Here is a 13246-nt window from a genome sequence, read left to right as displayed (position 1 = left end):
ACACATTGTCTCGACCATTTTTGACACGAGGATGATGGGAATCAGAGATGAGACCTCATCTTGCCAGTGACTAGATTGTTCAAAATGCTCACCTTGCGTCTGCTCTGATCGTTTTCCAGTCCCGGTACTCCAGCACATGTGGACACAGTTGGCTTGGGGAACGTGATATCCAATATTCATGGGACAGTTCAGACTGAACCACGAGCTCTTCTAGTGGAGTTCCTAGCCAGCTTCGTAGTAAATACTGCCTACTAAGCGCCCGAGCCTGATCAAGGTCATGATCACGAGGGAACACTTGAAGGTCGATCCACACTAGCTGTGTGCCACAACACACTTTGGGATAAAGCATCGATAATTCAACGCAATCATGACGGACCCGGTATCTTCCAGTAACTCGGACAACAGCCCCTCTGGCACGTCTTCACATTTGTTCGATTCCAGCTGCCCCATGTGGTTCCCGAGGCGCCCGAAGCCAGTCTCGGCGACGTCGGCAAGCTCTGAAGCCGTTGACAAACAATGGCAAACAATGCTTCGCGTCGTCATTCTGCGATTGCCTAGACCTTTGCACCTTACCACGACAATGCCGTTTGGCGAAATCGTTTGCGGTTCTCCAGGCAGCGGCAAATCCACATATTGCTATGGAAAATACCAGCTTTTCACAGCCCTCAAGCGGCCGATCTCAGTCGTAAACCTAGACCCAGCAAACGACAGCATTCCATACCCATGCGCCATCGATATTTCGTCTTTAATCACCCTTCAGGACGTTATGGAAACCCACGGTCTAGGACCCAACGGGGGCATGCTATACTGCATGGAATATCTGGAAGAAAACTTCGACTGGCTCGAGGAGCGGTTGAAAGAACTGGGGAACGATGCCTATGTTTTATTTGACCTCCCGGGACAGGTCGAGTTGAGTACGAACCACGAGAGCATCAAGAAGATTGTAGACAAACTGGGCAAGGCTGGGTTCAGGGTGAGTCGTTCTGAACTTTGTTCTTCGCTCTGGAATGTATGTAATGATGCGATAGTTGGCAACAGTTCATCTCTGCGATGCACACTACATAACAGATGCATCCAAGTATGTCTCGATGCTCTTGTTGTCGTTGAGAGCGATGTTGCACTTGGAACTGCCCCATATCAACGTTCTATCGAAGATAGACTTGTTGTCGCAGTACGGCGAACTCGGTTGGTTGGTCGTTCTACCTCGAAATGACTCGGCACTAACGTTTCTGTAGATTTTAATCTGGACTTTTACACCGAAGTCCAAGATCTAACCTACTTGGAGAACGCTTTGAACGCATCACTACCTCCCAAGTATGCAGCACTCAACATGGCCATGATCTCTCTGGTCGAGGACTTCAGCTTGGTGGGATTCGAAACCCTCGCAGTGGAAGACAAGAACTCGATGATGCATCTCACGCGAGCCATCGACCGTGCAACTGGCTACATCTTCGTCCCACCTGCGGACGCACCCGCGCCACCCGACACCATTGACCGCTCCGACGCTGCGCCCTCAGCCCGGCCAAACATGTTCAGCCTCTTCTCGACCGCTGCTGGTCCCCTCAAAGACCCCGGTGGGGATGTTAGGGAGGTACAGGAAAGGTGGATCGACTACAGGGATATTTATGATGCACACGAGAAGAAGATGTGGAGGAAGGAGGGAGAGATGGTGCGCGACGAAGCTGCGAACTTGAAGGCGGGTAGTAAAGTCAGGGAGCGGAAACCGTAGTTACTTGTGAGTTTCTCGAACCTTTCCTCTGCATCTTCTCTCTGAAACATCGTTCCCATCCAGGAATCTAAATCTTTCTGAATTCTGAGAATCGAAGTTTCGTAGCGTGATACGGACGCGTTCTTCACGCAGGGCATTTGCGCAACGCGATTTTTCGCTGTGCACGATGTTTGTATGTAAGTAATTATGGGCAGACGGATCTATGCTAGAATGCTGCGGTCGAATGCGAAGGGACGTCTGCTGCTGTTAGCAGGATAGACGTCAGGACATTTGTCCACGTACCCCTCTTTTTTTGTACCTCCCACGGAGATAAACCCACCTTCATCCACCACCCAAGGAGGGACTCGCCAAACTTTAAATTTCAGGAACATCATCTAGCTCCGCGATTGGGCAGCATGCGATCGAGTTTCGACACAGCCTTGTCGTCGTTGGAAAACCTTTTAAGACAATTTAAGCGGAAGCAAATCGACTCCAGGTCCTGGCGTTAATTGAGCGCTTGTTATTCATTGTTCTCGTTCTCAATGATCCTTGCCAGTCCTTGCCAAGCGAGCGGGTGAGGAGAGTTATATCCGTCCTGTGCGCCGAGTCGGAAATCTGGAAGCCTACAACCCAGGCGTCGTCGATGGTGTGGAAAATGGTTTATTTAAGTTTCAAAGAGAAAGTAATGCTAAAACGGAGACTAGGTTTGGAGTAGATAACTACATAACAGGTTGAAGGGAAGCCAGCTTCCAAGTTTGCGACTCCAGGTCGCAAACGACTACAGCGACAAGATTCCAGGAACTAAGCTACGATACGAAGTCGAAGAGAAGCCAGCTTCCAACTTCGTGAGGTCCAGCCTCTGGTTGTGCTCAAATGCAGAACAGCCTCCTGCATTGGGGCTTGGGGGTACGAGGGACAAGGATGTTGTCCTCGTCAGGAGTGGGGCCCTCCATGGTGGCGGCAGTCAAGGCATCGACATCTGGCTGCCCATGAATGAGGCTGTCAGGGACGTCGAGGGCGTCGAGGGAGACGGCGGCCGCGTTGACGGAGGTCAAGGCAGACGATACCATGATCATCGCCAAAAGTCCTGCGAACGCAGAATTAAGTGGGAGGTTGAATTTCATCTCTTTGAAGGGACGAGGGTGTGGGTTTGGAGATAGGATGTGGGTGTAAGGGAAGGTAGGATAGGAAGTGTGCGTGCCTGGAGTGGGTTGGGTGACTGCGGGCGTAGAAGGGAGTGTCGGATAGTGTGTGTGGGTGGGTTTGTGGGATAGCTTGTGGGGATAGTCTGTTGGAAGTTGGATTCCACCACTCGAGAACGACACGCCTTTATACCCACCGCGGAGATAACGGCTCCGTTTACTCGTGCAGCTCGAGAACGGTGACTTACACATATGAGGTCCTGTTAAGAGTCACGAGATACACTGTGCATGTCGTAGATCCACCTGAGAAATGCGTGGCTGAGGGACTTCTGAACGACTAAACCCCAGGAGCTGGAATGCTGAGCGGAAGCAAATCGCCCTCTTGCCCCTTCCGCGCATATTATCCATTTCGGGCGCCTATTTTACTAAACGATCGATGAAAATGGGGGCTTAATTCCGCGATTCTCCATCGATTTTAGGATCAAGATCTCTCGTTTTGACCTTCAAGCATGATCCTCCTTCGAACTCCTTCGTGCGCTATTGTTGGAGGAAATTCCGAATCGGAGGGCTTGGTGGCTGTTCGGCTTTAACCGGCATTATGGTCGGAACAAAACAAAAGAAAGTCAGAAAAGGAGAATTTTCGTGCCGCCAATCTCCGTTCGAAAGTCTGCATCCGGCAACTCGAGTCTCGAGGAATTTTGATTCTGTTCGCGTTCGTCATCTCTCTCTTCAGCTAAGGCTGCACCAGACCGGCTATTCCATCTGAACGAGCCCGTAAGTACACAGAAAGCGAAACTTCAACTAGACAATAGACGTAGGGAAGTTCAAAAGACCTATGGTAAATACCATCCGTTCCAATATGTTCCTGGTGTCCTGACCAAGCTCTCTGTAGGGAATGTCGTAAAGCTTCATACACTCGCGATACAGTTGAAGGCATTCTTCCTGCCGTTCCAGGGAACGGATCCCGTCGTCAATGATCCACTCCGTCACAGGTCCCAAGAGTATGAACAATGACGACGGGTCCCGATACCTTTCCAAGGCTGCTCGAAAGGCCTGACTGTCTGTCAGGCGCCCAGATTGATCCTCGCCCGAACTCTGGGCGGTCAGCCTGGCATAAACGACCGGGTCGATGGCTGATCTGTCGCACAAAACGATCCTGTGTTCGTCCGACAGGCCTGCTTCTTCTCGCTTCAAATGTTCTATCATGATGTCCATTTGCATTTGGATGTTCCCCACATCTTCTCGTGTGTACCCCTTTTCCTTCATCACCTGGCGGGCGACCTCTGTGATGTACGCCGAGCCTGACAATCCGAGGCGTTTGGCGAGGACCTCACAGAGTGTTGTTTTGCCAGTGGACTAGGGTAAACAGTCAGTGGGAGGTGTCAAACTCTATCGCCGCATTACTTACTGAAGGACCGACGATGTAAATGGTTCTCGTCATAGGGGAGATGATGTGGGCATCTTCGATCCCGTGGATTCTCATATTTATACAGCAGGCCCAAGCGCCCATCCCACGCGGTCACTTTCCTTTCCCTCTTACGTTCATCTTATCGATTAGCTCTGCTGCGGTGGCACCTACTGCGCTCCCCCACTGCAGCAACGCAAAGAGACGAGATGAAGTGGCCGAAGGCTATCGTACTGCGTCCAAAGCCATCGCTCGATGACGAGGACTGGCATTTCAATATACCGCCCCAATTTCTCTCAGGAGAGTTGCGAAAGCGGCGAATGCTCAAAATCTCGATGAGTGGTGAGGGGATCTCCCTCGATACAGACTCGATGTCGTCCAATCGGATCCTACACTCCGATGACCCAACCAAATTCATCTTGTTAGCCCTCGATCGAACATTTCGATTTCCAGATCATCCTCCGAGGACTACGACGGAATACCTCAATCGCATGTTCAAGGCCGGCGTCTTCCTGAATGGGGTCCAGTATCGCTTCTACCATCACAGCAACAGCCAACTGGTGCGTCAATTCCAGTATGCCTCCATCTGCAATGTTTGCTAATTCCCTCATTCAGCGAGGTCGTTCCTGCTTTCTCCGCGAAGCCAACTCGGACAAGGAACTCGACGACCGGATCTATGCCCTGGGAGACTTTAGCCGAATCAACAATATCGCAAAACGTGGGTGCAAACCTTCACTATCGAAAAGCAGCACTAACTCTGGACCAACACCGCAGGGGCCAAACGAATTGGCCTATTGTTCTCGTCTGCTGAAGTGGATTTCAACCTGGACCCCACGTTCGTCGAGGACATTGGAGACATAGAGATTGGCGGCGAGGTCTTTTCTGATGGATGTGGTCTCATCAGCAAATCTCTCACAAAGCAAATCGCCAAGGCGAAGAAGTTGATGTTCCGGGGCATCAGGTACACTCCTGTTGTCATTCAGATCCGGTATGCTTGAACCCAAATCACCTTCTTCCTCGTTCGACGCTAACCCCCTGCCTCAGCTATGAAGGGTATAAAGGAGTGTTGATGTTACATCCCGACCTCGATGAACGCAATCGCCAACGTGAACCTGGCACTCCGCCATGCTATGCCCAATTTCGAAAAAGCATGAAGAAATTCAAAGCAACTTCAGATCACAGTTTCTCCGTGGTCGGGTATTCAAAACCTTACTCGTTTGGACGTCTCAACAACGACATTATAACGCTCATTCATTCCCTAGGCGTCACCAAGGAGAAGCTCGTCGCGAAACAACAGGAATACTTCGATTGGATCGCCAGTATCACCCAACTTGATACCGACCCGACTGCGGCACTGGACTTCCTCTCGTGCACCGATAAGTACGCAGAAGCCGAGGCCATCTTCTTACACGATGCGGAAGAGAGATCTAAAATCTTGAACGATCTTCGTAAGTACCAACTTGCGGAACTTGCAAGGCACCACGACACAGAAACGGGCAAATTCAAAACACGCATGGTGATTCACAAATCGCGGCGCTTGTTTGGTGTCTGCGATCCCTACCAGGTCTTGAAAGAAGGCCAAGTCCACATTCGCATCACAGCCGGTCGAAAGGGCCCTGCGACGCCCATTCACGGTGACGTTTTGGTCGTGCGCAACCCTTGCCTGCATCCAGGTACAGTTGTAACGATCCAGCGATGGGCTATTACTCACAAGCTACTATTAGGTGATTGTTTAAAGCTTCGCGCAGTTGACCATCCGCAGTTGTCGCATCTCGTGGACTGCCTCGTGTTCGCATCTGCGGTAAGACGCCCCGGTAGTAAGCCTGCTCCATCGCTGAGCAGTGGCGGCGATCTCGATGGTAAGCAGCAGTCGACCTGCGTGACTAGCTTTAACTGACGTTTTGATAGGGGACGAGTTTTTCGTCTGCTGGGATCAAGACTTGGTTCCCCCGAGGGTATCTGAAGTACGTTTGAGTGCTTTCTTCCCTTTCCCATCATCTTAATCTCTCGAATCACAGCCCTACGATTATCCACCCAACAAAGAGCCAAGGCCCAAAGCGGTCACACGGGCAGACCTTGCCAATCACTTCGCATCCTACACCTCGTAAGATTCGATATACATCTCCTGCCTTCCCGTTAGAGGCTGAAATCTATGTTGCAGGTCTGGTGTGGCGAAGGTGTCAGCCCTCCACAACAAATGGGCCATTAGTAGTCCCCTCGGTGCCCTGTGTGTCGAGTGTCAGGAGCTGAACGCTCTTCATTCACAGTCCGTCGACGGCGCACCGATCAAGATCCCCGAACGATTGCAAAACCCACCCGAGCCCGACCCCAATAACCCATTCATCATCGACGTGCTCAAGGAACATGAAGAAAAATTCGAAGCTGAATTCCGAGCCTCGCCCCAGGTCAACCCTCAAGACCTTGTCGAGCTTGATGCAGAGCACGCCCAGCAGCACATCGAGCAGCTCTTCAAAAGCAACCAGAAGGCACTGTCCGAGTTTGAGCTTTTCGAGCTCGCCCTCCGCTTTTCTCGGAAGCACGGCGTCGACATACGGCCGTTCTTGACACAGATCGACATTTCAGCTTTGACGTCGATGCAGAAGGCTACTATCAAATCTGTGTTGGACCTGTCGCGAATTGAATACCCCTACCTATGGAACTCCCTCTTCCAGTCTGACATTTTGTCGTCCAGCGACCTCAGGATACAAAATCTCGACTCGTCAATATCCCTTCAGAAGCTTTACAGCTCGAGGTCGAATAGCCAGGCGACATTTTTCGAGTACCTGCGAAAGGCCACTCAGGATTATACCCGAAAGTTACTCTTACTTCGAGTGAGTTGTCCCGGCGCGTTTTTCGTATGTCCCTCTTGTAACCACAGTTGCAGACGGACGATCGATTTGCAGTTGGTATCTTTATGAGAGGTCCGATCCCATGGGACGAAGAACCAGAAGTCGCCGAGAACGTGGTGGCTGTCTCCTTTATGGATAGATCCTCTGCACATCCCCCGACCCACCATCCATGCTCGAAGGGGTACCGGCTTCACTGCAGCTACTCTAGGTTCCAGCTCTATGATCGGCATATCGGCGATACATTTGTCTTTCTTCAGCGCTCCCCCACTGAGCACCAAACGGATGTTGTTATGAGTGTTGCGCTGCAAAAATTCTCCCAGACGCTCAGGAGGGTGCGTACATCCTTCTCGCATTGTCCATGACCTTGGGATGCTCATATCCGGTATAGCAACTTGGGCGAGTGAATCGAACCCCATTGGTCACTATCGAGCTTCACGTTGTATCGAACCATGATCGCGTGGCTCATCAGCTCTTTGATTTATGGTATGACCAGTAAGTGCATTGCTTGCACTACGAAACTTGCTGGCTGATCTTCGACATAACCAGTGTCCCTACGGAGGAGTACATTCCCCGCTTCGTTCGCAAGAGTGTACCGTACCGTGCCAATGATCTTCGTGACGTGGAATGGACACCACCCAGACCCTCAGACCCAGACTTGGAGGAGGAAGAGCAGGCGGCAGCCCAAAGGAAATGGCTGGAACTCACAAGAGTCCTCGAAATTGTGAAATCCATCGTTTACCCATACCCTCAAGATATGCATGGGGTGAAGCCCAACAAATCGCGTCGACAGCATTCGGAAGTCTCGATTCAGCAATGTCTGGTGAACGTCACCCCAGAGCAGCTCGACTTCATCATGAGTTTCCTCGTGAAATATCATGCAGAGGAGGAGCTCTACCTCGTTTTCGGCCACGTCATCTCAGGCGAATCCATGGACCAGGAGTTTGTCGGCAAATGGATTGACCACTACCCGCCATTGGTGTTCACGTTACTGAGGACCCACCCTCCGACAGACGACCTCCTACTTCCCGAGACGCTGGCCGAACTTAGCTTCTCCATCCTGCGAGCCATCGTCCGCTCCGCCAACGAGACTCGAATAGCAGCGTTAGTGGCGTTGGAGAAATTGGCTGCTACCATCGCGCGTATCTCGACGAAGGAGTACCTGGACATCCTTCTACTTTCGGCTCATTCAGCCCGCTCTCGAAACCTCTCCCAGGAGTTGCTCCTCGTGCTTCACGAAAGCCGACTAAACAATCGACCTCAACCTCTTTCAGCCTCCGACAGCTATCTACAGAAACACAGTCTCGGAATCGTATTTGACAGAGCGGAGGAAGCAGCAGACGAATGCCCATGCAACGATGATGGAATGCCTCGGAAACAAAGGACGGCACCCGCCCAAGCGACACTCACCTTCAGCGACGACTCGCAATCCATGGTCAAAGCTTCTGTCCGGCTCGATGCTAGAACTACCATCAGACTGCATTCGCATGTCAGGCTGAAGGCAGTGTCGAAGGCAGAAAACAAATGGCTCACGATACCAGTTCTCGATGGGTTGGTTGTCCAGATGACCAGGGGTGAATTGGGAGTCAAGCTGATCCATCCAGCCCCACCCGAACTCGAGCAGATGCAATGGGTGATCTATGATGCTGGCGGTGTAGGTAAGTGAGAGTGAAGCTCCAGTTCGCGTCGCTACAACAATCTCACTGACTATTGCTCTCTCAGCCACAACGCAAGCGATGCTGGATGCCCTGCTAAGACTTATACTGGAGCAGGATCAAGCATGCGCGTTCTACCACTTGATCGTCGGGGCTTCAGTCGATTCTGTCCAAGACGAATCTGGATCAGAAGGACAAGACGCAGACCCACCGGAAGAAAGCGACAAAGGAAAAGGGCGAGAAAGTTGCGACGGCGAAGAGAGCGACAAAGAAGATGATCCTCAGACTGGAGTAACCGACGACGACGAGATAACCCCGGATGACGATGAGATGGCCTCGGATGATGACGAGGGCTTCGTTACGCCTGATCCTGAGGATATCGTTCTACCTGGTGCCGAGAACCTCAACGACAGTCAACTGGAAGCTATCGCCTCCTGGAATGCTTTCTTGTCACTTATCTGGGGTCCTCCTGGTAGGTTTGTCTTGAACCAGACAAAAGCAACCTCATTAACATGACCCGCAGGCACCGGCAAAACGACCGTTGTGGTCGAGATTCTGCGGAGCATAATTTTAACCTACGACAAACTGAAGAAAAGGCTTCCAACCATCCTGATGACCGCGTCTACTCACAATGGTGCAAAGTTCGTCTCACTTTCCACGATTCTCCTTGCTGACTACTCGTGTTTAAACCAGCTGTTGACAACGTTCTCGAGCGCTTCCTACGAATTAATAACAACGAAGGAGAGAAACTTATCAACGACGACAAGATTCTTCGCGTTGCGACGGATCAATCGAGAGTTGGAGATGCCCTACTTCCCTACACCGTCGATGCTCGGGTCGGAGGTGACGTTAACCAAAATCAAAGAAGGATGAAGGATGCAGAGCGAAGGGTCAAACAAGCCAAGCTCATATTCACGACATGCGCAGGTAAGAATTTGATACTTAAGGCTTTTCTTCTAGACTGAAGGATCTCACTGTTGAAAAGGTGCTGGTTTGGGAGTTCTCAGGAAGTTCCAGTTCGATATCGCAATCATCGATGAAGCGTCCCAAATCACTGAACCGTGCGCCCTAATCCCGTTAGTCAAAGGAGTGAAGAGGGCGATAATGGTTGGCGACCAGTCAGTAGTTTCGGGCTCCTTTGACGCGATAGAAGTAACTGACATTTTGATAGTGTTCAACTTCGACCTACGGTTGGGAAATATGGGAAGATTCTCGAGTACGACGTCTCCTTGCTTGAACGTCTCTACTCCGGGGAAGACCTTCCAGGGTTGAAGAAGACGATGTTGAATATCCAGTACCGATCTCCCCGGGTGTTAAATGCCTTCCCATCGAAAGAATTCTACGAAGACAAGCTCGAGACAGCGCCCCAGAATGAAGGGAAGCTAGCGCCGCTTGAGAATCTCCAGTTCCCCTGGCCTCGGGAACGCGCAGGTGCAATCATTCCGACAATCTTTGTTCCTTGCTCGATAGAGGAAGATGTTGGTGGTCGATCTAAAAGCAACGAGGGGCAGGTCAGCCTCGTGGCACGGATCGTCAAGTTACTCAAGCCCAAAGAGAAAGCACCGGAGTCCGAGGAGGCAGGAACTTCCGAGGGGAAAGAGGACGCTGAGGAGCAGGAGCCATTGGAGATTACCGTCCTCTCGCCCTACAGAGGTCAGAACGACAAACTTCGACACAAGCTTCGCAACATTCCAGTTTCGACGGTGGACGGCTTCCAAGGACGTGAAAGCGACATCATTATCTTCTCCACAGTCCGCTGCAACGCCAACACGGAGAGTACGAGCGCATCCATTGGCTTCCTCGACGATCCGCGCAGGTTGAACGTGATGTGGACGCGCGCGAGGCTAGCGTTGATTATCGTTGGAGACAGGCGCACTCTTTCAGACAATTCCGAACTCTGGAAACGAGCTATCAGCGCTTGCCAAGTTGTGGAAATACCAGACGATCAAGAGTAGCTCTGTGTGTGCCGGTTCTGTCACAATGTTATTGTCTTCCTCACATACACGTTCGCGTAATTTCCTGAACTGTACCACATCGTACCTTGACCAGTACATTTTTGGAACAGGGCGGGACGGGCAATGGCACCTCCCGGCACAGCTGACCATCGTCTGCCCACATACACCTCCCACATGTCCAAGCTTGCTGATGCTTCTAATTGAGTCTTGCCTCCGGCAAGATGCTTGTGTAACACTCCTATCATGGACCATTGGACGACTGGATTTTACCCGAGAATTCAACGGCGGAGAAGACTGCATCTCTCGATTCTTTATCAGTAACAAACAGCTGGAGCCCCGGTTGTCACCCACCCTCCACCATGCCAGGTTCCGCCCCTTCGAGCACGAACTCCGATTCTGTGGCTCCAGGGGACTACTCCATCCCGTCTGAGGCAAAGAAACTGCTCTGGGATGGCATCTTGAACAACCCTTTGCATGCTTCACTCCCCGAAGAAGTGAAGGATGCTGCTAAAGTCGTTGAATATATCGGATCCAAGGCCCCCGCCTTCCACATCAACTGGAGGTTCGCTGAAAGCATCTCAGCTCTCAAGGGATTCCAAGCCGCCATGCTCAACGTACTCTTGAAGAAGAAATACGGCGTCGACTACCAGAAGGTCGTGATTAACAGGTATGTATCATTCTGTTGTAAGCCACTTCCTCGCACTGACTCAGAGTAATAGCGACCATGCCCAATTATTCATCTTCTCGGCGATGCTTCCTGTTATCGACCCTGAAGGCGCAAATGTCGCACCAGGTTTTACAAAAGAGTACGAGCGCTATTTCCCAAACACGAACCTCCACAGGCACTACATCCAATCTCCCTGTATGAATATCTACAAGACCAAGGATAACCGATTCTATCACATCCATGGTCAGTCCCGATCTCAATGTGTCACTGCGCTCCGACTCGGTACTAGCTCAAACGACCACAGGGAGCGTAAACTACGCCATTGGCGCAGGGATACTAGGTCTCACCGAGAAAGAAGAGTTCGCCCCATGGGAAGAAGGCCGAAACGCCTACCAAGCCAAAGTAGCCGAATGGAATGCTCAAGACCTCGACGTCGAATGGAACGACAAGAACCGACAAGCAGGCACCATCTGTCTGACCAAGGAAGAATACTTCGCCTCAGAGCACGGCAAAGCCAATGCCCATGTTGGTCTCTACGAGATCCACCACTTCTCCAACCCGAAGCAGCTCGCCAGTTGGTGGACGTCTCCCCCTCCTAGCAATCCTGACCCCGGTCCAACTCGACCACTCTTCGGGTTGAAAGTCATCGATTTGACTCGGATGATCGCCTCTCCGACTATTTGTCGAGAGCTAGCAGAGATGGGCGCCAGCGTCCTGCGGATAACCTCCCCCAACATCACAGATCTGCACAACATCAACCTAGACGTGAACTGGGGCAAGTGGAACGCGCATTTAGATCTGACGAAGGAGGAAGATCGGGCGACGCTCCGAAAGTTAATCGAGGAGAGCCATGTCGTGGTTGACGGGTATCGGCCGGGAGTCATGCAAAAGTTTGGTTTCGGAAAGGATGATGTGTTGGGGTTCTTCAAGGACAAAGAACGTGGTATCATCTATGCTCGAGAGAACTGCTATGTAAGTCTCGGTTTAAATATCCCAGCAGACGAGCCCACATTAAATACCTACCTAGGGCTGGAACGGTCCCCTCGCCCATCGTTCCGGATGGCAGCAGATCAGCGACGCCGTGAGTTCATTACTACCTTCAAATATGTGGCTTTCCGAGCCCTAACCCATGCTTCAGCACTGCGGAACCTCTTACGAATTCGGCAGAGCAATGGGCGTCGACGAGCCCGTAACACCCATCTGGCCAAACTGCGACTACTGGTAAGCACCACAGAACCCCGAGTGGAAAATGACCAGACAAGCTCACCAAACGCCTCACAAAAACCCAGCACCGGTGTAGCAGGAGCCACCGCCGTCCTCGAAGCCCTCATCAAACAATCACAAGTCGGGGGTTCATACGTTCTCGACGTAAGCCTGTGTACCTTAATCCACACCACCCACCAATTCCCCAGCCCCCCAGTCTCCATCTATACAAGTACTGACCCACATGATTCACACAGATCGCCCTAAACTACTACTCCCAATGGTTAATCAAATCATGCGGGACATACCCCAAGCAAGTCTGGGAAGAAGTCTGGAATAGGTTCGGACGCCCAGTCTACCGCCACTGGGACAGCATGGGCGTCACCATCCCCCAATACATCACCGCTCTCAAAAACGCCAACTCGCCCATCCTCAGCCCCGATTTCTTCGAGGATAGACCCAACAAAGCTATCGGAGCACCCGTTCGAACTATCAAACCCATCTTGAACTTCCCAGACGGCCTTGTGCAGCTCAAGTACAACGTCGGATCGAGAGGCAACGGGGTGGATAAACCCAAGTGGCCTGAGGACCTGTTGACAGAGGTCGTCGTTTAGCAAACCTCCAAGCACCCACAGCCTTCGAAAGCACTACCAGGGCGACGAAAT

General features: G+C 51.6%; 5 protein-coding genes across 5 annotated transcripts; 3 read left to right on the top strand and 2 right to left on the bottom strand.

Annotated features, from left to right (window-relative positions):
• Positions 1 to 580: 580 nt before the first annotated feature.
• On the top strand, positions 581 to 1729 carry CC1G_09227 (cytoplasmic protein; the record flags this gene model as incomplete). Its single annotated transcript, XM_001838798.1, has 3 exons — positions 581 to 973; positions 1029 to 1185; positions 1236 to 1729. 3 exons carry the CDS (start codon positions 581 to 583, stop codon positions 1727 to 1729), a joined length of 1044 nt encoding a protein of 347 aa, XP_001838850.1.
• An 848-nt stretch (positions 1730 to 2577) lies between these two features.
• On the bottom strand, positions 2578 to 3258 carry CC1G_09228 (hypothetical protein; the record flags this gene model as incomplete). The annotated part of the gene is made up of 2 exons (XM_001838799.2): positions 2578 to 3093; positions 3154 to 3258. The coding sequence occupies 2 exons, from the start codon at positions 3256 to 3258 to the stop codon at positions 2578 to 2580; spliced, it is 621 nt and encodes a 206-aa protein (XP_001838851.2).
• Positions 3259 to 3651: 393 nt separating this feature from the next.
• On the bottom strand, positions 3652 to 4333 carry CC1G_09229 (hypothetical protein; the record flags this gene model as incomplete). The annotated part of the gene is made up of 2 exons (XM_001838800.2): positions 3652 to 4206; positions 4259 to 4333. The coding sequence occupies 2 exons, from the start codon at positions 4331 to 4333 to the stop codon at positions 3652 to 3654; spliced, it is 630 nt and encodes a 209-aa protein (XP_001838852.2).
• Positions 4334 to 4626: 293 nt separating this feature from the next.
• Positions 4627 to 10711, top strand: CC1G_09230 (RNA-directed RNA polymerase; the record flags this gene model as incomplete). The annotated part of the gene is made up of 15 exons (XM_001838801.2): positions 4627 to 4815; positions 4871 to 4973; positions 5030 to 5243; positions 5300 to 5703; positions 5980 to 6114; positions 6164 to 6219; positions 6274 to 6359; positions 6417 to 7086; positions 7320 to 7436; positions 7493 to 7596; positions 7651 to 8759; positions 8824 to 9228; positions 9450 to 9683; positions 9838 to 9874; positions 9928 to 10711. The coding sequence occupies 15 exons, from the start codon at positions 4627 to 4629 to the stop codon at positions 10709 to 10711; spliced, it is 4647 nt and encodes a 1548-aa protein (XP_001838853.2).
• A 359-nt stretch (positions 10712 to 11070) lies between these two features.
• On the top strand, positions 11071 to 13195 carry CC1G_09231 (CAIB/BAIF family enzyme; the record flags this gene model as incomplete). Its single annotated transcript, XM_001838802.2, has 7 exons — positions 11071 to 11378; positions 11431 to 11621; positions 11668 to 12350; positions 12406 to 12459; positions 12517 to 12599; positions 12668 to 12746; positions 12839 to 13195. 7 exons carry the CDS (start codon positions 11071 to 11073, stop codon positions 13193 to 13195), a joined length of 1755 nt encoding a protein of 584 aa, XP_001838854.2.
• Positions 13196 to 13246: the final 51 nt, after the last annotated feature.

This window comes from Coprinopsis cinerea (assembly GCF_000182895.1).
Source record: "Coprinopsis cinerea okayama7#130 chromosome 11 map unlocalized cont3.11, whole genome shotgun sequence".
Lineage (NCBI taxonomy): Eukaryota > Fungi > Basidiomycota > Agaricomycetes > Agaricales > Psathyrellaceae > Coprinopsis > Coprinopsis cinerea.
The sequence above is the reverse complement of the archived record's forward strand: the minus strand, read 5'-3'. Positions and strand labels throughout refer to the sequence as shown.